General features: G+C 41.0%; 1 protein-coding gene across 5 annotated transcripts in view; it reads left to right on the top strand.

Annotated features, from left to right (window-relative positions):
* The window catches only part of CWC22 (CWC22 spliceosome associated protein), a 60,673-nt gene that overhangs the window by 31,082 nt on the left and 4,928 nt on the right, over window positions 1-24,663 (top strand). For all 5 annotated transcript variants that reach the window (XM_075933741.2, XM_075933743.2, XM_006119426.5 and 2 more), the window contains 6 exons: window positions 3,573-3,633; window positions 18,081-18,158; window positions 19,838-19,990; window positions 20,655-20,782; window positions 21,673-21,774; window positions 21,870-22,060. In XM_075933741.2, coding sequence (XP_075789856.2) covers window positions 3,573-3,633; window positions 18,081-18,158; window positions 19,838-19,990; window positions 20,655-20,782; window positions 21,673-21,774; window positions 21,870-22,060 — 713 coding nt within the window. The remainder of the gene's footprint in view (window positions 1-3,572; window positions 3,634-18,080; window positions 18,159-19,837; window positions 19,991-20,654; window positions 20,783-21,672; window positions 21,775-21,869; window positions 22,061-24,663) is intronic.

Here is a 24,663-nt window from a genome sequence, read left to right as displayed (position 1 = left end):
CCTTAAAGTCTTATGAACAAATTGAAGAGATGTTTTAAGGGGTTCAGAAAAAAGATGGCTTCCTAAATGGGGATCTAATTTCTGGTTCTAAGCTAAATTCTCTGTGCATGACAGATCTGTGAAAACAGCACATAGCTTTTATCTCTTAGGAATGCTGTGATGTAAAGACTTGGAATAAGGAGGGGCGTGTAATTACCATGGGTGATCTTGAGGGCTGTAAGGGGCATTCAGGATCCCTGAGGCAAGGCTTATTTTTAACATCTCAGAATTCTCTGAAAACATCTCCTCAATGTGCAGCAGCAGTCAAAAAAAGCTAAGTGTTGGGATCTGGGAACTGAGGAAATTCATAGACAGACAGAAAATATCATAATGTCACTATATAAAACTGTTGTACGCCAGCACATTGAATAGTGTGGTTTTTTTCTCAAAAAAAAAATTAGAATTGGGAAAAGTATAGAGGAGGACAGTAGAAAATTATTAGGAATGTGGAACAACTTCCACATGGGGAGAGATTAAAAAGTCTAGTGCTATTGAACTTCAAAAAGAGACCATTGACGGGAGATATGATAGAAGCCTATAAAATCATGATTGGTATGGAGAAAATGAATAGTCATCACCCCCCATGCTTTATGAAAATTGGCTTATGAATATGCATAATTAAAAGATGCTTTATACAAAATGTAGCGTGTAACATATTAAATTTTAGATTACAATCTGCTGAATGTGTATATCCTATTTTTGTGCATGTATCATTCCTGTGTGTGAAGTTAGAAATATAAAGCGTGAATCTGTTTTTAGTTCAAAATGTGCTAATGAGGGCCCTTAGTGATACTTTATGGAACCTAATGATTCAGTGTTCAAGTCAACAGCCTGTATATGGTCATATTTATCCTATAAACACAAACTGTGGTTGGTCCTAGAAGAACATGTGACTATGCCAGCTGGTTCTGGAATACATCTTGAACCTAGTATTTTTCCATGGGGATGGGAGGGCACCAAATGAAAGGGTTCCCACACTACTGGAAAGTGAAGCCATCATTCCTTGGTCGTCAGTTGGTCTTCTAAACTGCTTGGCACACCTTGTGAGGATACTTGAAGAACTCTGAAAAGCTGCAGACCCAACTCAGAGTAAGGATCATCTGACTTGAAGCTTTTTCCAGAGATAAAAACGGCTGTTTGGGATAAGAATTTGCATGTAACCAGTTTCTTAGTGGATTAAAACTAGCTCAGCGGTTTTTTTCCTCGCTTGCTCTAGCTCGCTCGCTCTCTAAAGCCACCTGCTCTCGTACATTTCAAAAGCAGGGAGCACAGAGCCGTGCTTCCCATGACATTTCCGCCTTTGAAATTTAGCAAGAGCCAGCAGGGCTCCTGCTAACATTTCAAAGGCGGCAGTGCCCTTATCAACTAATCGAATAGTCATGCAAATTACTTCTACTATTCGATTAGTTGATTAATCTAAATTTAACATCCTTAGTCACAATAAATTGTACAGTTGTGTGATCCTCTCTCCTTTTCTACATGAGTGAAATGAATAACAGTGTTGATATTTAATTATTGGGCAGCTGAGTTAACACCTTATGTTATAGAGATCAATAAAGGCAGTTCATACCACTCAGAAGTATTGTACCAACCTTCCTTCAAACTCTTCTCAGGCCTTGTCTACAATGTCAGCATGAAGTCGACTACATGATTAACCAATAAGCCTGGGCTTATAGATTAATCCTGTTGATTACACACGCCCCCATGGGTGGTAATACACTGGCTCTCCATGCATACCAGCTCTAAAGAGCAGCATGCCCCTCCTTTGCTACCTCCCACAGAGGCGGGGGTGGGGGAATATGACACAGAGGCAGTGGGGGGGACAGGCGGGACCCTCCCCTCCACCACCACCACCCCCCCACACACACACACAGACAAGAGGTGGGCAAGCGGGAACCAGCTTAAAAACAGGCTTCCACTCCTCTCACCCCTCCCCCCCGCATGTAAACATGTAACCACTGAAATTTCAAGCAATTGCATGTTTACACAAATACTCGATAGTTAACTTCCCTCCTCTACAATACACAGTTTGGTTTACAAAAGTCAGGAAAACCATGTAATTGTCTTCTGCCTGATATTTTCTTCAATCTTGGGTGCCACCCAGACTCCTGGTTTGAGCTGCTGTCAGGGCTCTCCACAGAGAGTCCTGATTCCTCCTGGGATACCAGCTTACTGCTGAGAAAGCAGCAACCTACCAAACTCTGGGAGCAGATCTCTACAACGGAGTTGAGAAGACCTGAGTGACTTTCTTCTCCCATTCCTAGAGATGTAAAATTTCAATTATTTGGCTAATCGAATAGATGGTGCAATTTGTATCGACTATTTGATTAGTCGATAAGGGTGCTTCTGCCTTTGAAATGCTGGCCCCATGCTCCTCATGGAGTTTTAAAGCGGCAGCGCCACGTGGAGCCTGGGGTCAGCGGGGCAGTCCCCAGCTGGCCCCCGGCTCCACACAGCACTGCTGCTTTGAAACGCCATGTGTAGCCCAGGGCCATCTGGCAATTCCAGGCTCCACGTGGCACTGCCGCTTTGAAGCAAGGGGCGGGAAGCAACTAGTCAACTAGCCTGTCAAATATCCGATAAGCAAATGCTTATCAGATAGTTGTCTAGTCGTTCACATCCCTACCCACTCTTGGCTGAGGAGGAGAACAGCTGGGCTCCCTATAAGAGAACAGTGTGGCGTTGAAAGCCTTGGCTCTGTCTACCATGCTTCCTTCTCTTCCTCAAAGGAGAATAGTGTGGACATTGTCTACCACTATAATTAATACAGTGGCTGTATGTTCACCTAACATAGGTCAACTTATCATTGTAGTGTAGATTTAACCTCATTGTTAGTTACTTAGTCAACGTTTTTAGAATTTCTTGGTAACGTAACTTCTACAATCAGAACAACATAATGGTAACAACATTTTTTAAATGAGAACAGATCCTAGAGATGAAGGTTGTAACTTTAGAAAGTTTGGGCCTGGGCTCAAAGGTTACGTTTTCATATTTAACAGGAGTTAGAATGAACTAACGTTTGTTTTTATTACTGAGTTTTATTTATTTTCATTTAGTATGATGTGATACCAATGACTCATAAAAGGGAGTCATCTTGTTTTTAGTCTGTCTGCAGATTTATTGGCTTTGGATTCACTTTCAGTTATAAAATTGTTAAATAATAGAATACTGTTTGGAAATATTTTAGTTTAAGCTTGAAAAATTGAGGAAAGCTTTTAACACTTGATGCTTTTGATAAGTAATTAAAGTGTGGTAAAAGGAGAAATTATTCAGTCATCTTTAAAATGTAGATTATAGTCTTGATTTAGATGGCTTCCCTCATTGTTTCATTTGTCACCCTCCTTCAAATACGGATATCCTCAAACACCTTTAAGTTTGGAAGCATTGCTAGGGCATTTTAACAGTAACCAGTTCAATTACATAATACTTTTGTAATACAATTACATAAAACGCTTCAGTTTGTATCCTTGACGTCATTAATATCAGCATAATGTATGCTGCCAGGGGAATACAAAACTGTTTTTTCTTTGCAGCTTAGACTTTGAAGAATGTGCTCACAAATTGCTGAAGATGGACTTTCCTGACAGTCAAACTGTAAGCCTTGCTTTTTATTCCCTTTCTGGAGTAGAGGGCGTCAGAAGGAATATAATTTGATCATTATCATTTTAACAAAATTAATATTTACGTGATATACAGCTACAATGGAATAATGTTATTTCTAAAATGGAATTTAAAAGTGAAGTCATTCTATTTATAAAAAAGTTTGTTTATAAGCTGTTGAAATGTTCTTTGCCACAAATGACAAAACGACTACTATAGAATAGCCATAACTTAGAGCAGGCCTGCACAATTAAGGGGCAGGCTAGCCAGGCAGCTGCCCAGAGCACCAATCTATGGGGGGGCTCTAAAACACCCTAGAACCCAGAGTTACTCCGCCACGCGGCATGTGCCTGCTGCGCTGCCACGTCGATGGGACTCCCTGACCCCGGGTCTCCCCTGTCCACCATGGGGGGCAGAGAGCCTGGGAGTGCACTGAGGCCAGGTTCGCACTGTGCCGTGTGCCTGCCCAGCTGGGCTTGCCTCCACTCGGCATTGGATTGCTCTGGTCTGCCCTGACCTCATGCTCAAGGTGTTCTTATCCGAGTGCCAAGGTCCGCTTCCAGGCACCTGCTGCTGTATGAGGCTCCAGATCCTGGCGCTGGCAGGTAAGGCCAGGCAGGGGGAGGGGCCCGCTGCTCTCTGTGAAGGGGGGAGCGTTGAAGGCCGGACCAGTTAAAAAAGAAAATGCTCCCACGGGGAGGGAGGAAGGAGGGATCAGAAGCAGTGCGCTCTCCCCCCCGCCCCCTCACCTCTGCTCCTCAGCACAGGGGGGGGCACAGGGTGGGGAGAGGGGGGCGGCCTCCCTCAGGGCTCCCCACCCCAAACCTACCCTTGCAGCCTGCAGCAGTTTTCTTTGGAGTAATATGGCCCTCACCTCTTTCTGAGTTGTGCAGGCCTGACTTAGAGGCTAGAGAAATGCCTCTGAAAGAAGGTTTTAGTTTTTTAGTAGATTTGTGGATAGCTGTTGACTTTCTGTTTAGCTAGAAATTTAACACAGTAGCTTCAAAAGATGGAATTGCATCCTGTTTTATGGGACTGCTTTAAAAAAACAGTTTTTACTGCTTTTATAATCTTTTTTTGAGCAATACGTACTATACTATGCAGTCACCTCCAGACATGTCTGTTTTGGAGTAAGCTTGAGAACTATCTGCTTGTCTGTACATAGTACATATAAAATCCATTTGACTGCCATGTTTTCTGAAAAGGAAATTGCTGTTTGACTAGAGCTTAAACCAACTCCAAGTAATGTATAGGACTTCAATAGCCATGTCATTTCCAACACAGATTTTTAGTCAGTGGTGAGATTGTTCCTCTTTTATGTATTTATTTTAAAGTCATAATTCAGATACCTAAACTTGTGGATTATTGACAATCTTTATTTGGAACAAAAATGATCCAGAGATACATGAAGCTGATTTTTATCAATGCAACAATTAGTGTATGTGAAGTCAATATTATGTAAATAAATATCTGTCTGAACAAAAAGGAAGAATTTTAGAAGACTTTGATAAATATTATAATTAGAATTTATTTTGACAAATTACTATGTTTTCTTATTAAGGATATTTGCATATAAATAGGGGACTTTCTGATCTGGCTATGTATGTCCCTATCTGAAGCTCTAAGTCGTTTTGTGGGAAATGATTTAGCAGTGATTGAATGTGCTAAGCTTACAGAAGATTATGACTATCAGAAAATTCTGATAAGAAAAAATCTTGTCAGCCACATCTGTTTAAGAAAAAAACCCAGAAAATACAGTTTACAGTACACAGTGTACTGTAAACAACACACTCTTTGGATGGCTGCCCCAAGGTTCACAACCATCTCTCCAACTTTAATGCACACCAAACAGCTCCATACAAACAACAGCCACCTGAAAATGGTCCAGCTATCACTTGCATTCTCCCATATCAGACTACAGGTTGTACCACTCTAAAGTAGGACTCTGTGGTTCTGCCAGACCATGAATACAGGCAGTCCCCGGGTTACGTACAAGATAGGGACTGTAGGTTTGTTCTTAAGTTGAATCTGTATGTAAGTCGGAACTGGTGTCCAGATTCAGCCGCTGCTGAAACTGACTAGCCGCTGACTACAGGAAGCCCGAGGCAGAGTTGCTCTGCTCTGGGCTTCTTGGAATCAGCCGCTGATCAGTTTCAACAGGCTGAATCTGGACGCCAGTTCCGACTTACATACAGATTCAACTTAAGAACCCCAGGCGTCCCCAAGTCAGCTGCTGCTGAAACTGATCAGCGGCTGATTCCAGGAAGCCCAAGGCAGAGCAACTCTGCCTTGGGCTTCCTGTAGTCAGCGCTGGTCAGTTTCAGCAGTGGCTGACTTGGGGACGCCTGGGGCAGAGCAGCTGGGGTGCTGCTGGGTTGCTCCAGTAGCGCCGCTCCTCGGCACTCCTGGACCAACCCAGCAGCACCCAATCTGCTCTGCCCCAGGCGTCCTGATTCAGCCGCTGAGGGCCTGGGGCAGAGCAGCTGGGGTGCTGCCGGGTTGGTCCAGTAGTGCCCAGAGCAGCGCTGTGGGACCAACCGGCAGCGCCCCAGCTGCTCTACCACAGGCGTCCGGAGAAAAGCCTGGTCTGCTGGGGGGGCACTAGTTGCGTGCCCCCCCCCCCCCCCCCCCAGCAGACCAGGGAGATGCAGATGGCGGACTGAGACGCACCGCGGTCCCGCCTCCTGGGTCCTCCACGGCCTTGCTCTGCGTCTCCCTGGTCTGCTGGGGGCGCCCCCCAGCAGACCGGGAGCCACGGAGCAAAGCCGCGGAGCACGCAGGCAGCGGGACAGCCCAGACGCGCTGCAGACCAGGGAGACGGGGAGCAAAGCCTCAGAGGACACAGGCAGCGGGACAGCCGTGGTGCGTCTGGGCATCCCGCCGCTCCCATCCTTCGGGGCGAGAAAAACCCCGTTTGTAACTGCGGATCCGATGTAAGTCGGATCCGCGTAACTCGGGGACTGCCTGTATTCTTGGATTAGTGAGCCCTGCAGCAGCGGAGTTCCGGCGTCCAACAAGCCTGGCTAGAGCTGGCATCAGGCTGGGGACGGGGCAGGTTGGTAACAGAGGACTTCCCCTGGTCCAGCAAATTTCCTCATTCAGGCTCTGTGAGGTCCCGAGGGTGCCAGACCAGGGAGGTCCAACCTGTATTTACAAAAAACGCCTATCAGGCTCATAAGACCTTGTAGCAGTGATACTGAGGATGTCATTCAGGCATAGTAGTAGGCATGTATTAGGGTGCCTAAGTTAGGATATCCAAATCTCCCATATAATTTGCAAACCTCTATAAGGTGACAAGTAACAGCATGCATTTGCAAAGAACAAATCACGTCACACCAACCTGATAGCTTTCTTTGATAGCATAACAAGCTGGGATAAGGAGGAAACTGAGATGATGTATTCATGACCTCATTAATAAACTAGAGGAGTACAGTCTAGATGGTACTCCTGTAATGTGGGTGCATAACTGGTTGGATAACCATTCCTGGAGAGTCATTATCAATAGTTTATACTCAAGCTGGAAGGGCCATAACAAATGGCTTTCCACAGAGATCCATTTTGCAACTGGTTCTTTTGAATTTCTTCATCTACTATTCAGATGATGGCATAGAGAGTACACTTATAATGTTGGCAAAGCTGGGAGGGGGGAAGTTTGCAAGTGCTTTGGAAGATAGTATTATCATTCAAAATTGGACAAACTGGAGAAATGGTCTGAGGTAAAAGGATGACTTTAAAGAAGGACAAATGTAAAGTACTCCATGTAGGAAGGACGAATCCGTTTCGCACATTCAAAATGAGAAATGACTGACTAGGAAAGAATACTGCAGAAAGTTATGTAGGGGTCATAGTGGACCACAAGCTAAATACAAGTCAACAGTGTAACACTTGCAGAAAACAAAAAAACAAATATTGTTCAAGGATGTATTAACAGGAGTGCTGTAAGCAAGACACAAGAAGTAATTCTGTTAAAAGTGGGGGGAGGGGGGAAGAGAAGAATTATTCTCCTTAACTTCTGATGATAGGACAAGAAACCATGGACTTAAATTGCAGCAAGGGAGGGTTCAGTTGGAAATTAGGAAACATTATTGTTGTTGTTAAGCCCTGGAATAAATTGCCCGGGGGAGTGGAATCTCCATCATTAGAGGATTTTTGAGAGCAGGGTACACAAATATCCATCAGGGGTGGACTAAATGTTGCTTGGTCCTGCCATGAGTTCAAGAGACTGGACTTGATGACCTCTGAAGATTCTTTCCAGTTGTATGATTCTATGATCTCTTCTACATAACTTCCAAAGATACAGTGCATGTCTGGTGGGCAGGTGAGTTAAAAAAACTCACTGAGTAAATTCAGAATCTAAGACTTATCTTTTTAAAAAGCACCTATATCTTGCTTTCATTGATATGAAAGGTTGTCTTATTGAGTTGAAATCATCACAGTGCTGAATTCCCAAGTCAGTGGGCAGCATCAATGCCTTTGTTCCTTCCCTGAGCTTCCACAGCCTGAAACAAAGTAAAAACCCACAAATGTCAGTTTTTACAAAAGTCTGAAAAACAGCAGGCAACAGTCTGTCTGAAGAGATTCAGGTCAGGTTCATTTTGCTAAAGTTAAAGTTTTGAGAAGTTTTGAGTAATAGCAGCAGGCTAGAGACTGTTAACTGAGAAAGACTACTCAAATATGAATTCCAGGAGAAGGATATGGTAGTGGGAAATGCTTTCCATGCAGCATCCAGAAAGGTGAGAGAGGCGTGAAGTAGTGAGAACACCGTATCCCACAGGGGCCAGGAAATTCTGAAGTTAAAGGAGTGAGACTACAGAAGAATACCCCTTTTCCATTCCAGAAGTCAGACTTGTTGTTTGAGACTCCATGTTTCATATCAGGATCTGACTGAGATGGTGGTTCCTAAACTTTTTACTCTGGTGACCCACCAAATGCATTGTCTTTTTTTTAATGAGTCAATATCAGAACCCTAATCCCAGCATGGAAGGATAGTGGTTGGGGTTGGAGTGTGAGCCCATCCTACACTTTGTGGCTCATATCTTTTAGGGCTCAAGCTGGCTTCCCATTCTGGGCATTGCAGCCTGGTGTATGGAGTTGCAGCACCTCTCCTCTTTGGCCAGTAGGCATGACTGGGCAAAACCTGAATAGCACAGTGATCTCATACAGCAGGTTGCAATGTGGGAAATCAAGTCCAGCCCCATAGGACAGGAACTGTGGCCACAAGGTGAATGTGGAATGGGACTTTGCTCTCCTGTCTTCCCACTCCAGACCTGCCCCTCCACATCAGGCTGAGAGAACTGTGTTTGGCTAGGCCAAGACCCATTATGGGTTAATCTGGCCTTGGATATGTTAGCCCATCTAAAATCTTCCCACAATCCACCAGCACCCGCCTTTTTGAGTAACTCATCAGGTTTGCAGCTCCCAGAGAAGACCCAGTTGCTAGAATGGGACAGCATTGGCTTTCTGAACAGTATCATTCCCTGATTGTTTTGTTTGTTTCATTGAGTGGATAGTATGTTTAATATTTTAGCTATGGGATGTGGGGTAAAATTTCCAGCTGTAGGTATGGGTGGGAAAAGAGAGAAGCTGATTGAATTACTTTAAATCATACTTGACTATAATATATGTCTACACAGCAAAGAGAAACCCTGTGACTCTGCCACCCTCCCACACCACAGGGTCCTAGATCCTGGGCCCAGCCTAGCCTCAAAGTGCTTACGTGCCATTACCAGTCACTTCTTAACATGCCATATTCCTTACCCACCACTGCTGCTTTCTTTCTCATCTTCCCATCTATCATTAATTGAGATGGTCACTTACTATTGATGAATGCATTTTTCAGTCTCATCTGGTGATTTGGCTCTGTTGAAGTCAAAGATAAGATTCAACACCAATTCTAGCTCTTCTCATAGTTATAAAGTAGAACATATTAGGGATGTTAAATTGCAATTAATCAGCTGATTCAGTAGTCGATAGAATTACTATCGACTACTCAATTAGTTGATGGGGCAGGCACTTGCTACAACTGCTGCGACTCTGAAGTATAAATGTAGTAGGAGCCAGCCAATAATAGTGGGGGATTTCAGTTATCCCCATATTGACTGAGTACATGTCACCTCAGGAAGAAATGCAGACCCAAAATTTCTCAATACATTAAATGACTACTTCTTGGAGCAGCCAGTACAGGAACCCACACGGGTAGAGGCAATTCTCAATTTAAAGTGGAGTGCAGGATCTGGTCCAAGACGTAACTATAACAAGACCACTTGGAAATAGTGACCATAACATAATAACATTTAAAATAACTATGGTGGGAAGAACAACTCAGCAGCCCAACACTGGCATTTAATTTCAGAAAGGGGAACTATGCAAATATGAGGAAGTTAGTTAAACAGAAATTAAAAGGTACAGTGACTAAAGTAAAATCCCTGCAAGCTGCATGGACTCTTTTCAGAGACATCATAATAGAGGTCCAACTTAAATGTATATCCCAAATTAAAAAACACAGTAAAAGAATGAAAAAAGAGCCACCGTGGCTTGGCTTAACCAAGTAAAAGAAGCCATGAGAGATAAAAAGTCAACTTTTAAAAAGTGGAAGTCAACTCCTAGTGAGGTAAATAGAAAGGAGCATAAACATTGCCAAATTAAGTGTAAAAACATAATAAGAAAAGCCAAAAAGGAGTTTGAAGAACAGCTAGCCAAAAACTCAAAAAGGTAGTAACAAAATGTTTAAGTACATCAGAAGGAGGAAGCCTGCTAAACAGCCAGTAGGCCCCTATAGGATCGAGATACAAAAAGAACACTTAAAGTCGATAAAGTCATTGTGGAGAAACTAAATGAATTCTTTGGCTTCAGTCTTCACGGCTGAGGATGTTAGGGAGCCATCCTTTGTAGGTGACAAATCTGAGGAATTGTCACAAGTGTAAGTGTCATTAGAGGAGGTTTTGGAATTAATTGATAAACTTAACAGTAACAAGTCACTGGGACCAGATGGCATTCACACAAGAGTTCTGAAAGAACCCAAATGTGAAATTGCTGAACTATTAACTATGGCTTGTAACCTGTCCTTTAAATCAGCTTTTGTACCCAATGACTGGAAGATAGCTAATGTAACGCCAATATGTTGATCTCTAGAGGCGATCCCAGCAATTACAGACCAGTAAGTCTAACGTCGGTACCGGGCAAATTTAGTTGAAACAGTAGTAAAGAATAAAATTGTCAGACACACAGAAGAGCATAATTAGTTGGGCAAAAGTCAACATGGTTTCTGTAAAGGGAAATCATGTCTTACTAATCTATTAGAGTTCTTTGAAGGGGTCAACAAACATGTGGACAAGGGGAATCCCTTGGATACAGTGTACTTAGATTTACAGAAAGCCTTTGATAAGGTCCCTCACCAAAGGCTCCTTAAGTAAAGTAAGTTGTCATGAGATAAGAGAGAAGATCCTTTCATGGATTGAGAACTGATTAAAAGACAGGAAACAGAAGATAGGAATAAATGGTAAATTTTCAGAATGGAGATGGAAAACTAGTGATGTTCCCCAAGGGTCAGTAGACCAATCCTATTCAGCTTATTCATAAATGATCTGATGAAAGGGGTAAACAGTGAGATGGCAAAGTTTGCAGATGATACTAAACTGCTCAAGATAGTTAAGACCAAAGCAGACTGTGAAGAACTTCAAAAAGATCTCACCAAACTAAGTGATTGGGCAACAAAATGGCAAATGAAATTTAATGTGGATAAATGTAAAGTAATGCACATTGGAAAAAATAACCCCAACTATACATACAGTATGATGAGGCCTAATATAGTTATAACTAATCAGGAAAGATCTTGGAGTCATCGTGGATAGTTCTCTGGAGACGTCCACGCAGTGTGCAGCGACAATCAAAAAAGCAAACATGATGTTAGGAATCATTAAAAAAGATATGGAGAATATTTTACAGCCCTTATACAAATCCATGGTATGCCCACATCTTGAATACTGCATACAGATGTGGTCTCCTCATCTCAAAAATGATGTATTGGCTTAGAAAAGGTTCAGAGAAGGGCAACTAAAATGATTAGTGGTTTCGACTGGGTCCCATATGAGGAGAGATTAAAGAGACTAGGACTTTTCAGTTTGGAAAAGAAGAGACGGGGGGGATATGATAGAGGTATATAAAATCTTGAGTGGTATGGAGAAAGTGAATAAGGAAAAGTTATTTACATGTTCCCATAATATAAGAACTAGTGGCCACCAAATGAAACTAAAGGACAGCAGGTTTAAAACAAACAAATAAAAGTAAGTTCTTCACACAGTGCATAGTCAATCTGTGAAACTCCTTGCTGAGGAGGTTGTGAAGGCTAGGACTAGAACAGGGTTTAAAAAAGAACTAGATAAATTCATGGAGGTTAAGTCCATTAATGGCTGTTAGTATGAGTAAGGAATGGTGTCCCTAGCCTCTGTTTGTCAGAGGGTGAAGATGGATGGCAGGAGAGAGATGGCTGGAGGTTAAGTCCATTAATGGCTGTTAGTATGAGTAAGGAATGGTGTCCCTAGCCTCTGTTTGTCAGAGGGTGAAGATGGATGGCAGGAGAGAGATGGCTTGATTATTACCTGTTCGGTTCATTCCCTCTGGGGCACCTGGCATTGGCCATTGTCGGCAGATAGGACGGACCTTTGGTCTGAACCAGTATGGCCATTCTTATGTTCTTATGTACATTTAAACTGCAGAGCCACAGTGGAGTTAACTCCTGGGGGACTAACCCTGCTGCACTCCTGCCTTTTAAATGTAGTAAGAGTCGACAGGCTCTTACTACGTTTAAAAGGCAGAGATGCAACACCAGACCCAGTGCGAGTGGGGACTGAGGCTCTTACTACATTTAAAAGGCAGAGCTGCAGTAGTCGAGAACCTGGAGTGAGTGGGGACTGCTTCAGTCTCCACTCACACCAGGTCCCACACTGCATCCCTGCTTCCCCCCAGGCACTGCAGAGACGGTGCTGAGGAGAACTGGCTTTTAATCCAGTTCCCCCTAGCACTGGCTCCTGCTCCTCCCCTTTGCTGCCTCTGATATAGAAGCCGAGGGGGGGGGGAGGAGAGGATGCTAATAGTGGACTCAACTACCCAGTAAAGCCTAGGCTTTTCAGGTAGTCAGCTGTTCAACTACTCTTTTACATCCCTAGAATATAATGTCTGTGGAGAAGAAAAAAAAGCATTTCTTCAAATAATTCAGACTCTTGGTCTCGCGATAGGTGAACACAGAAATGAATGTTTTAAATGGGGTTATTCACTTGTTCCAGGATGAATGATTGGAAGAGAATTACAGAAGGCACTTGAGAGAGGGGTAAAGCTAACTATAATATCTTCAAAATTCCTATCTCCAAATCAGAAACTCCAAAGCCCCTACTAATTGAATTATAGATCCTCTGAGCTTTTCAGTCTAAAGCATATACAGTTGAAACAACTAAAGGCATGAAAATATTGTTAGTGAGCATGTCAGGGCTATACCCCACTCTGGCACTCTGAGTGCAGAAGGTGGGTGTCCGCAAAGACTTTAAATATCCCTTGCTACTACAGACACTGGTTACAAAAACTTCCCCCAGAATTAGAAATACAGAGATTTGGGGCAGGGGTAGTTGCCACTATCAAGTGATTTTTTTTTTTTTTTTTTTTTAATCCCTAAAAACTGGGATGAACACTTGAATTCACCCACAGGGGTACTCCAAGCTTTTTTGCCTCAAAAAAACTTGAAAAGAGGAAAAACAAGCTGCAGTTTCTGGTAGCTGACCTCTTGGTCTGAGGCATGCAGACAGACCGATCTCCTGTACCTTCCAGAACACAAGAATCAAATAATCACCTTTAAAAAGTGATTTTTATAACAAAACAAAAGATATACTTGATAAAGCATACTTGGTTGCTAGATGTTACAGAGCAACTAAAGAAAACAAACAGAAAATCTCTGGAAACAATGCTTCGATGGTAAATGGAGAGGGAGGCATAGATTCACACAGAGCAGTTCAAATCAAACCACAAAATAAAGAGAATAATCTGCTCACAACTAGATTCACTTTTTCCCTTTACTTACTCCCAGTCTTTTCTTGGTTCGGTCCACTTCCATGCCCCAGATTCCTTGGAGGCATGGTAGTCCTACCTGGCTTTGAATCATTCTCTGTCTCTCAACTCCTGGTTTATCTCTTCCCCCCACAAAGAAAGCAGGCAAAACCTTATACAATTCAAATTTCAGCACTTTATTTCCATAGGTTCTCTTGGCTTCCTGCTAACCCTCTTGCAAGCTACCTGAGTTTAACCCTTGGTCACTGGGTGCTGGCCAGCTTTCTCCTGTCCATTAGAGAGCAGATCAACAGAGGAACGTTTTTTTGAAAATAGTGGGTTTAAGGAGTGCAGAGTGGGTACTTGGCAAATATTAAGTCCTTGTAATTAAACAGGTCTGTACCTGTTCAACTAGAGCTGTATTTTTACATTTCAAGTTTGTGACATTACTCTGATTTCCATTTAAGGAGTGGCTTATTTCACTTGACTTTACATGTTTTTACAAACCAGGATTAAACAAAACCAAAATAAACCATTCTTGATCTGAAATAGGAATATCTACACACAAACTTTGATCAGTTTTAAAAATACAGCTCTAGTTAAGAGTGCAATAGTGTGTGGAAACAAGCTGTCCAGTGTCATGCAGTTTCCAACCATAAGATACTGCATCAACTTGCAAAGCTGAGACTTAATATTTAAATAAAAAATAAATATAAAAAATATATTAATATCTGAATAAGTAGAAAAAAATAATTTTCTCCTTTGCCCCTGGTGTTTTTTTTTTGTTTGTTTTTTTGTTTTTTTGAGGTACCTCCTAGCTCCCAACATGTTATAAGAATTGCCCACTGCAGCTATTTTTCTCCATATCCAGTAGATTAAAAGCCAGGGTTGGTGTTAGAAGCTAGCAAGCACAGCAATTCCACACAGCTCTGCAACCCTAAGTTGCTCAGGCTTCATTCATGTGTGTCAGGACTTCAGCTGTTGCTTTTTGCACTGGGTCCCAGCTTGCCTAAAGAGAGCCCTGCTCACTTATTTATTTTGGTGACCCCTTTGAAACCTGCTGCTGGATCCGTGGCTGAGAACTACTCTTCTATAGGATAGAAGTATAAATGGAGAGTGATGTGGGGGGTCTGTCTGTCTGTTGGTCTGTCCGTTCATTCTAACTTACCTTTCAACCACCTAGGCATGGAGACACTTCCAAGCCAAAACCACATCTGGAGCTAAAGATCTTCACAGAAATAAACCATTAACTTCATATATGGGCCTTGAGAGCTCTTAAACACTTTTGAAATACTTAGGTGTGTTTCATTATTGAAAAGCTATGTGTATTCTCTTATCATTTAAATATTGATGATAGTCAAGTTTGCATGCTATTTGTGCATTAATATGTAAAAACCTTTGAGATATAGGCTATATAAATTGTCTATAAAATTAAAATTCACTAGCTTTTTAAAGCAAATGATGGACTTAAAGTTCAGACTGTTGGTGTCAGGTATTATCAGAAGTGTTGTTATGAGTGAAGAAACTAGTGAAGTAACCTTTAAAGCTATAATTGAAGTTAAAATTGCTATGTGAACTTGTCACATCTCTCTAAAATTTAATTAAATCATTTCAAAGTTTGTTAATTTTTAATCTAGAAGACAGTTACTCTAGACCTAACCTCAACTTGTTTTGATAACACAAGCAAGAATGTCTTTGTGGATAAATCTATTTTCATGCATATGGTTATTCAAGATATTCTCCTAGAAATCATTGTAATATTTAATTAAAATGTTAAAATATTTAATTACTGTAAACCACAAGGGATATCAAAGTTGTAATTGCATTTAATATGAGGGAAAAGTAATTGGTTTTGCAAGTCAGGCCGACTTTATTAGCAATGGCTTCAGCACTCTGCCCTGCTTTATTATTTGAAAACTGATTACAGCATTACTGTAAAACAGGGTAATATAAAAAAGTTAATATGCATTTTAATATATCGAGTTAATAGTGTGACTATATTGAAAAAGTGGCCTTAAATAAATTTGTATGGTTTTTTTGGTATAATACTTGCTTAATGTTACTTGTTTCCTTCTATTGTTTAACACTAAATATATTTATTTTTTACTTATTCATATTTGTTTTGTTACTATGTTTGAGCTGTGTAATGAGAAAAATGTTTCCTATATGCTCTCATGATACAAGGAATGGGAGTACATGGCAACAGATTTAATTATAAAACTTCCCAAATTTAAAGCATAAATCTGTTCAGATTTCTCTCACTTTTTTAAATTGCTGAGGAGATTAAATATATTTATTCCCTATTGTTTTGGGAAAATTTTTGTTGTTGTTACTTGTCAATTTTGAGCAAGTACTTATAGACCTTTTGGCATAGAAATTAGGGGGGGCAATAATTTTTGATGGGGGGACCACTCCAAAATTTTGAAAAGTGGTCGAGGACTGCACTCTTCCATGATATTAATGGAGGAGATGCAGGGTCTGCAGAAGGGAGGTTGGGGTAAGGGACTGGGGTGCAGGAGAGAGACTGGAGTCTGGGAGGGAGTTGGGATGAAGCAGATGGCTGTGACCTAGGGCAGGGGACTGGAATGCGGGGGTTTGGGATGTGACCTAGTGTAGGGGGGGATTGTGATCTGGGGCAGGAGATTGGGGTGCCAGATCTGGGAGGGGGTGTGGGTGTAAGAGGGGGACAGAGGGTTTGGGTATGTTGTGGGGGGGGGGGGGGAGGCAGAGAGTTGGGGCAGGAAAGGGCTGGGGTGCCAGAAGTAGGCTGTGGCCAAGAGACTTACTTGTCTGCTGCCAAACTTGCCTGCCTGCCTGCCTGCCTGCAGAACTTAAAATGTTTCCCAGACAGCCTGCCTGCTTGTCTGGCCATGTGCTTCATGAATAACTGAGTCCAGGAAAGGGGGCGTGATTCTTCTTAGCTGCCTGTTATTCTAACATGCAGCTCCCATTGGCCGCTTTCTGCCAGAAACCAGCCAATGAGAATGTGCTGGTGGTGGAGCACCTCCTAATCCCCCCCCCCCTCCTGTTTTAAAACAGAAATGGAGCCCTGCAGCCATGTTTCTGCACAGTGCTGTGAGGCTAGCTAGGAAGCCTTCCTGGGGCTCCCTGCTGCCTCCACGGGCTGGATCCGGTGGCATGGGGGGCTGTATTTTGCCCAGGCCTGGCATAGAGCAAGGTTAAATGGACACAAATCAGCCATCATGAATAGTAACATATGTAAACTTGTAAGAGAACATTTTAACCTCCCTGGACATTCAGTAATGGATTTAAAAGTAGCAGTCCTCCTACAAAAGAATTTCAAAACCAGATTACAAAGGGAGAAAACTAAACTGGAATTCATATGCAAATTCAGTACCATCAACTTAGGTTTGAATAAGAATCTTAACTGGTTAACGCATTACAAAGGCAATTTCCCCTCTCTTGAGACCACATTTCTACATCATTTACTGTGAATGAGCCACTTCCACCCTGACTTGATTAGCTTCATTTACACAAGTACACTCTGAAACTCTCTCCAATTAATCTGGAATAAATAAATAAATCTGTTAGTCTCTAGGGTGCTATAGCACTCATTTTTGCAGAAAACAAGGCTACCCCTCATGTATGAGCAAATATTTTTAGGCTTCAATCCTGCAGAGACTTTGGCATGGTCTACATTCAAAAGTTATAGCAACATCAGTCAAGGCACCCCAACTAACATAGCTGTGCTGACATGATCCTCTCCCCCTCCAACATAGTTTCACTATGTCAGCAGAAGAGTGCTTCTGCCTGTGAAGTTAATATCGTTTGTGGAGGTGGGCTTCCTAGTAGAAAAGCTCTTTTTGTTTGTTAGGCTGCATCTGCATTATGGGGTTGCGCCAGCATAACTATGCCAATGTAAAAACTTAAACAACAACAAATGGTCTTGCAGCACCTTAGAGACTAATAATACATGTAGATGGTGGTATGAGCTTTCATGGGCATAAAGAAGGGGGTTGTACCCATGACAGCTCATGATACAATCTACATGTTTTTTTTAGTCTCTAAGGTGCTGCAAGACTATTTGTTGTTTAAGTTTTTCCAGTTAGACTAACATGGCTACTCATCTGAAGCTTTTGAATAAGCCAGTGTAGTCTTCCTTGCAGGTTTGGGCAGATGGAGAAGTTTGGATAGAGAAAGTTAATAGCCAAGTCCCAAATACCTTCCAAAATAGTAGAAATGCAAAAAAAAAAAAAAAAAAAAAAAAACACCCAAAAACACAACCTACTGAAATTATCCCCTTCTACTTTTTTCAGCAAAAATTAAGTTCTTGTTTCAAAGATGGCATTCATGTGACAATTGCTCTTTAATATTTTGGCATATATGGAGCAGATTTCAGCTGCTACAGAGAATTTATGTAGAGGAATTTTTGTGTTATTTTAAAACAGAAAGAGCTTTGCAACATGATCCTTGACTGTTGTGCTCAACAAAGAACATACGAGAAATTCTTTGGTTTACTGGCAGGGGTAAGTTCCATTTTCGATCTTCAAATTTTACAGCAAGAAACATAATAAGTGTAATGTGACACTAAAAGTTTTCATATAAGTAGCTGATATTTTACAACAAGTAAGTCCTAATTCTGTGTGGCTTTTTTGTTCTGAACTTGTTTATATGAGCTGATGTGGTCGGATTATCCATTAATGGTAATGAGCATTCATAGTAAACACACAATGGGAGTGCACGTTTTCCTTTTTTAAAATGTTATCTTGTAGAACAGGGATGGGGAACCTTTTTTGGGTTGGGAGCCGCTGATCCCCAGGCAAGTAGATTTTGTGCGCTCCAAGGTGGAAGCTAGAGTGCCAGTGCAGGCTCCCCAGGGTAGAGGGGGGAGCCCCAAGCCTCGGGGGATGGATCCAGGCAAGACAGGGGCCATAGGTTCCCACCCCTGTTGTAGAAGGATGTTAAGTGGCCAATGCATAGCATTAATGGTACTATATAAGTGCAAAGTACTTTGTTAAAAAATTTCTCGCAGGAGTTGGAGTTTTACATTGTTTTTCTACTTCATTAAGGTTGCTGAGATAGTTTAGCTAACTATTAGGATGATTTGACTTATTCTTGCAACATTTTAAAAGAAACAAATCTGGTTTTCTTCTTATTCTTGTGTCTGTGTAAAATTAGATATACCTTTCATTGCAATTATTTATTTATTTATCAGTTTTCCTTCTTACTCCACCACTAATTTCAGTGTATCTTACTCTAAAGTTATACCTAAGTTCTTAAGGTCCTTTTTAATGTCCTGAAAGGGTTAGGTACAATTACGGAAGTTTTACTAATTTCTGTTATTCAGCTAGCACTAACAATTACCTTTATAATGTGCCACTAACAGGTTATAAGAAGTGGTTCCATAATAATCCTGGATTATTAAAGAATAAATTAACAGTACTTTTTTACAGGTTACCACTGAAAATATTTCAGCGTCCAGGACTATTATGTAACCAAGTGCATTCTTTATATTTCTCAGAATGGCTGTTTCTGTCTGAAATGTTCTGACACTAACTCCCTCTACTTCTCTAGTTTCAAATAAACTTGTAATGGTGTAATTTAAAATACTGTGTCCTGTGGTATTGTATTAAGGCAGGGGTTCTCAAAGATCATTGCATCACAGCCTCCTTCTGACAACAAAAATGACTGTGACCCCAGGAGAGAGGATCAAAGCTTTGGCCTCACTGTTGCAGGCAGGGGAGGGGCCAAAGCTGAAGCTCAAAGGCTTCTGCCCTATGTAGGCAGCCTATAACCTGCGGCCTTGCCACACTTTGATCCTGGGTCCCAGCAGGTCTATGCCAGTCTGACAACTCCATTTAAAGAGGGTTATGAACCACTTTGCAGTCCTGACACGCAGTTTGAGAATTGCTGTATTAAGGGATCCCATCAGGTAAGAATACTAGAAACAAGGAGATATGAGGTAAATGAAATTACCTCATCTAGTAATATGTCAGAATTGATAATTACTGTTTTCTAATGCAAGATTAGTTTAGTCTAAAAAACTGCTGACAGTAATAAATGGATCTGTACATTCCATTTAAAGATACTTTCCTTCCCTTTTAAAAGGAAAGACTTGTATATAAATGTTTAGTTCTAAAAGTATTCTTGTTTAATGTTCTCTTCTACTTAATATGATTGTTTTAATTGTACAATGTTATTTCAGCGTTTCTGCATGTTAAAAAAAGAATACATGGAATCTTTTGAAGCTATTTTCAAAGAACAGTATGATACCATCCACCGTTTAGAAACAAACAAATTGAGAAATGTAGCCAAGATGTTTGCTCATCTTCTGTACACCGATTCACTTCCCTGGAGTGTAAGTAGAGAAGGGCTTTATCCCAGCCTCTTTCTTCAATACCTAGTCTGTAGTGCTCAGAAATAAGCCGGGGAGGTAGAGGCACAATGGGAAATGGCGCGAGCAGGGACTGAAGCAGTCTCTGCTCTCACAGCTTCTGTTATGATTCTGCTTTTGAAACGTACAGGAGCCCTGACCAGGGCTCTTGTACGCTTCAAAGGCTCAGGCACTGCAGGGATCCTGGGGTCAGCGGGAGAGTCCCCTGCTGGTCCCGTTCCCTGCGAGATTTCGTTTTGAAATGTACAAAAGCCCCAGTGGGGCTCTTGTGCATTTCAAAGGCTGAGGCGCTGCAGTCCCCCGCTGGCCCTGTACTCCTTGTAGGACTCTTGCTACAGTTCATAGTCGGAGGTGCCCTTATTGACTAAGCAAATAGTCAATGGTAATCCCATCATCTCCTCAATTAGTTAATCTAAATTTCATATCCCTAACTTAAACTACTAAGTCTGATTTTTTTTTTTAAATCAATGTGTAGTTTTGACAGTCTTATAAACTACCTTGCTATATATAGTCTTGAAATGAATGATGCTACTTCTATATATGAGCCAAAGGCTGAACTTAGTTCTGTAAAAATAAAAATAGAATTGGGTGTATGTATTTAAACTGTGTTTTTTCTTAATATTTTCAGGTCCTTGAATGTATAGTATTGAGTGAAGAAACTACTACATCATCCAGTAGAATTTTTGTCAAAATATTCTTCCAAGAACTTAGTGAATACATGGGTCTGCCTAATCTTAATGCAAGATTAAAGGATGAGTATGTTTAAATTTTACTGTTGTCGTCCTTTGAATGCTTTCACTCTGTAAGAGTAAATACATTCTCCATTTCAAGTGAAAGCCAACAAAGCAAAAAGTACATAAATTATGGCCCCGATTTTGCAGAAGTCGTGTGTGTATGCACATTGTTGTCAGTGTGACTAGTCGCAGCATGTAAAGTTAAACGTGCATAAACATTTCAGGATAGGGGCATGTATTTTCTTGGTTTTGATTCATGGCTGTTTCAACTTCAATACTAAGTTCCTAAGCTGAAGCACACTTATTTATGTAATTTAGCATAATTCCTGAAGAGCATGGGTCAGGATAGCCTTTTCCTGACAGATCTGCAGGAGACTTCAAAATATTAACTTTGTATTTAGAAAATTGCTTAATTTTAAGCACAAGACTAATGCATTCTCTTATGTGAATACGTTCCACTACTTACACAACAGTGAGGATCCTTCTAACTGTTCAAGTTATTTCTTGAGGATTTAAGGCTTACTCCTTTTTAGGAGCTAAATTTAAGAAGAACTCAAAACTAATTGGAACCCGAACTTTGACCTGCCTTAGGGCCCAATTCAATGGAATTTCTACATGGAGAGCTGCTACTGAATCAGGCCCTTAAAGTCATAATCTGACAGGGAAAGGTTATATCTTTGTTTATGAAACCACATGCTTCTGAAGCCATTTAAAAAGGAACACTTACTTTGCCTGATCCACCAGAAACATGACTTATTTTATCTCTTGCAGTGTCCCTAAAAGGCAATGTATGAACAAAGCCCTTTTTTGTCCTGTGGGATTCTTATGATATATTTTTTAACAAATGCATGTAAATATTAAGAACAGTTTGCTGCGTGGTACTGTATTTAATTTCAATGTTTTTTTTATCAGAACATTGCAACCTTTCTTTGAAGGATTATTACCTCGGGACAACCCAAGAAACACTCGATTTGCTATCAATTTTTTCACTTCCATTGGTCTTGGAGGACTAACGTAAGAATCCTTTTTTTAGACTTAATCCAGATTTGACATTGCTTGACTTGTATTTAGAAATTGAGATTGATTGTTTGTTTTTTGTTGCTAATTAGGGATGAATTACGGGAGCATCTGAAAAATGCTCCAAAGATGATCATGACACAAAAACAAGATGTTGAGTCATCAGATAGCTCATCTTCCTCAGAGTCTGATTCCTATTCTGATTCTGACAGCAGCAATGATAGCTCAGGATCAACTGGTAGCAGTGACTCCTCTTCTAGCAGTGGCCATAGCAGTGACTCAGGTATTAAATGACATCTAGCTTTTATCTCATTCTCTTTTTACTGTGTGCACTGATACACTTACCGTGAGGAACTAGCTACAGCTGATATTTAATTATTTATTACTAAATCTCTACTTTTTAAAACTCGTTACAGTAATTTGAAAAAAATTCTGGAAATCTTAGAAGAAAACAAATTGCTTTCAGTCCATAATAATTTTACTGTAGAAGTTATAATGTTGAGTTGTTTCCAGTAGTGATGTAAAAGGTTAACCGGTAAGCATTAACCAGTTAACTTGAGTGCCAGGAAGAGGGAACAGCCTTACTATGGCATGGTGGGCCCATAGCTGTCCCGAGCAGTCCCCCATCTGTGATCCACAGGACCCACCTGTGATCCACAGGACCCCAGCTGACCGGAGCAGGCCATGAAAAGTTGGGCTGAAGGAACCCTCCGCCCGCAGCAGGTTGGCCAGACCCCAGCTGCACAGTTAACTGGTTTAACTATTACTGTTGAATCATTTAACCTGTTAATTTACATCTCTAGTTTCAAAGATTGAAAAATGTATTTTTAAGGAGCATAGCATATTGGAGGCTGATCCTTAAACTTGTGCATCTATTGCATAAAGTGAATCAGTGTGACCGATTGCAGTTGGGATTGCACCAGTTCTTTACCCTACACATTAATGAGATCCAAAAGCTCTGCATTGTTCTAAGGGCAAGACCCCTGGGCAAGGCGGCGAAGGGGGGAGGAGAGGGGTTTGTAATGGACAGGACTGAAGCTAGCCTCCCCTCGGCAGCCCTCAGTGCATTGTGCAGGCTCCAGCAGTAATTTAAAGGGCTTGGTGCTCCAGTCACTGCCACTGCAAATTCTGGGCCCTTTTGAATAATTGAGCCCCGGAGCAACTGCCCCTTTTCCCCCACATCTGTTCTCTCTCCCTCCCCTCTCCACCAAATTGTGGGCTTGATTCCAATTTACTTTAAATCTTCCTGACCTTTTTTTATAACTAATGATCTGGCACCAGTGTCCTTTTGGCAAGACTGTGAGCTGTAAAGATTAACAACACTTTTGTAGGCTTGTCTTGCGACTCTTCTTGCTGTATCCATTGGACTCCAATCCTTTTTTTTTTGCTTCCTTCTCTGTAACCACAGTTGTGCTATTTCATGTGTTAAATAAGAGATTGCTCAGTTCTTTGCAATTCATTCAGCTTCTTGCAGATCTGGGTTTCTGAATTCATTTCCCATTCCTGTTGCTTTCAAGCAGTATGGTCTGCTATTATACAAGGTTCCTGTCCCTTGAAAATTCTTCAGGAAAAATTAAACTTGCTGATAATTGTTATGAAATAATTTAATACATTAGAATTAGTCTTTTTATAAGTACTGATGTGAAATCTATTTGATGTGAAGTATAATAAACATCGTTAACCTAAAATAAATCTGCTAGTCTACTTTAGAGCACTTAGTCTCACATAGCATGGTGGGAGAGCAGATGATAGCACAGCATGAACTTCTGTAGTTAGGAAGCTTGCTGTTTCAATGTTTATTTGATTTAGTATGATTTTAATAGCAAAAAATATGATTTAATAAAACAAGTATACATTCAGTGTGAATTACTGATGTATTAGAAATGTATTTAGTTTATGAAGTGTGACTTGATTGTATATCACTGTAAAGCTGTTGCATTAATGACATCAAAGCACTAGTGGCGAGACCAGTTTAACCGGGTCAGAGAGGCGTAAGTTCAGCAAAGACCAGATGGCTTCTGCATAGACAGCTGCAGCTTGGCTCAGCTGCTTGATAGGAACCAGAGTGGTAAGTCTTTAGTGACAAACCAACTGATTCTGCAGTCTGCTAGAGTGAACATGCTTTTCTGTAAAACAACACTCTCTTCTAATACTTTGTCCTTTTTCCATTCAGAACAGATTAATACATGCATTTCAATAATCTCTGCAGTATGCTTTGATTTATGTATGCTAGAAGCAGGACTATGGCAAAAATAACTAAATACATTGTTAATTATAATCCTTCTGTAAGATAATCAGATTTATTTTTTGTAATTTTGTATTCTCTAAAGGTTTAAACTTCACAATTTTACTAGAAAGCAAAGGCTAATGGTTGTTAACTCAGATTTTTCACATTTTTACCTCTTTTTATAGACACTAATGAGGAGTTCCTTTCTAGACAGCATTTCCCAGCGGAATGTATTTGTCAGCTGTCTTACTGGTGTAGTAATGGTCTAGCAGTTAGACCTGGTACATAAATGTTGCTAGGCAAAAGTCTGTTCCTTATCAAGAATCTAAGATTTTGTGATCCCTGTGTTGACGGAAACTCTGCATATGTGATGGCATATGGGCCAGGAACTAAAGAAATTCCATGTTTCTTACAACAAAGAAAGGGAACCAGATGTATGTATGTATTTAGGAAAGGGCATTCTTGGTCTTCAGGTAAATTTTCAAGGTAAACTTAAAAAAAAAATTAAATTGCCTCGGCATTATGTACTGAACAGAGAAAGAGGGCACTGAACACATAACAAATGCTGAATTTGTCGTTCACTGTGCCCCCTATCCCCATGTCTCCTCTGCCAGCTCAGCTAGGACTCTGGGTTGTCTGAGGGAGCATTAAATTTGTTC

The sequence above is a fragment of the Pelodiscus sinensis genome, chromosome 7 (assembly GCF_052426305.1).
Source record: "Pelodiscus sinensis isolate ZL-2025 chromosome 7, ASM5242630v1, whole genome shotgun sequence".
Classification (NCBI taxonomy): Eukaryota; Metazoa; Chordata; order Testudines; family Trionychidae; genus Pelodiscus; species Pelodiscus sinensis.
Note: the sequence above shows the minus strand (reverse complement) of the source record. Positions and strands in the feature narration are given on the sequence as shown.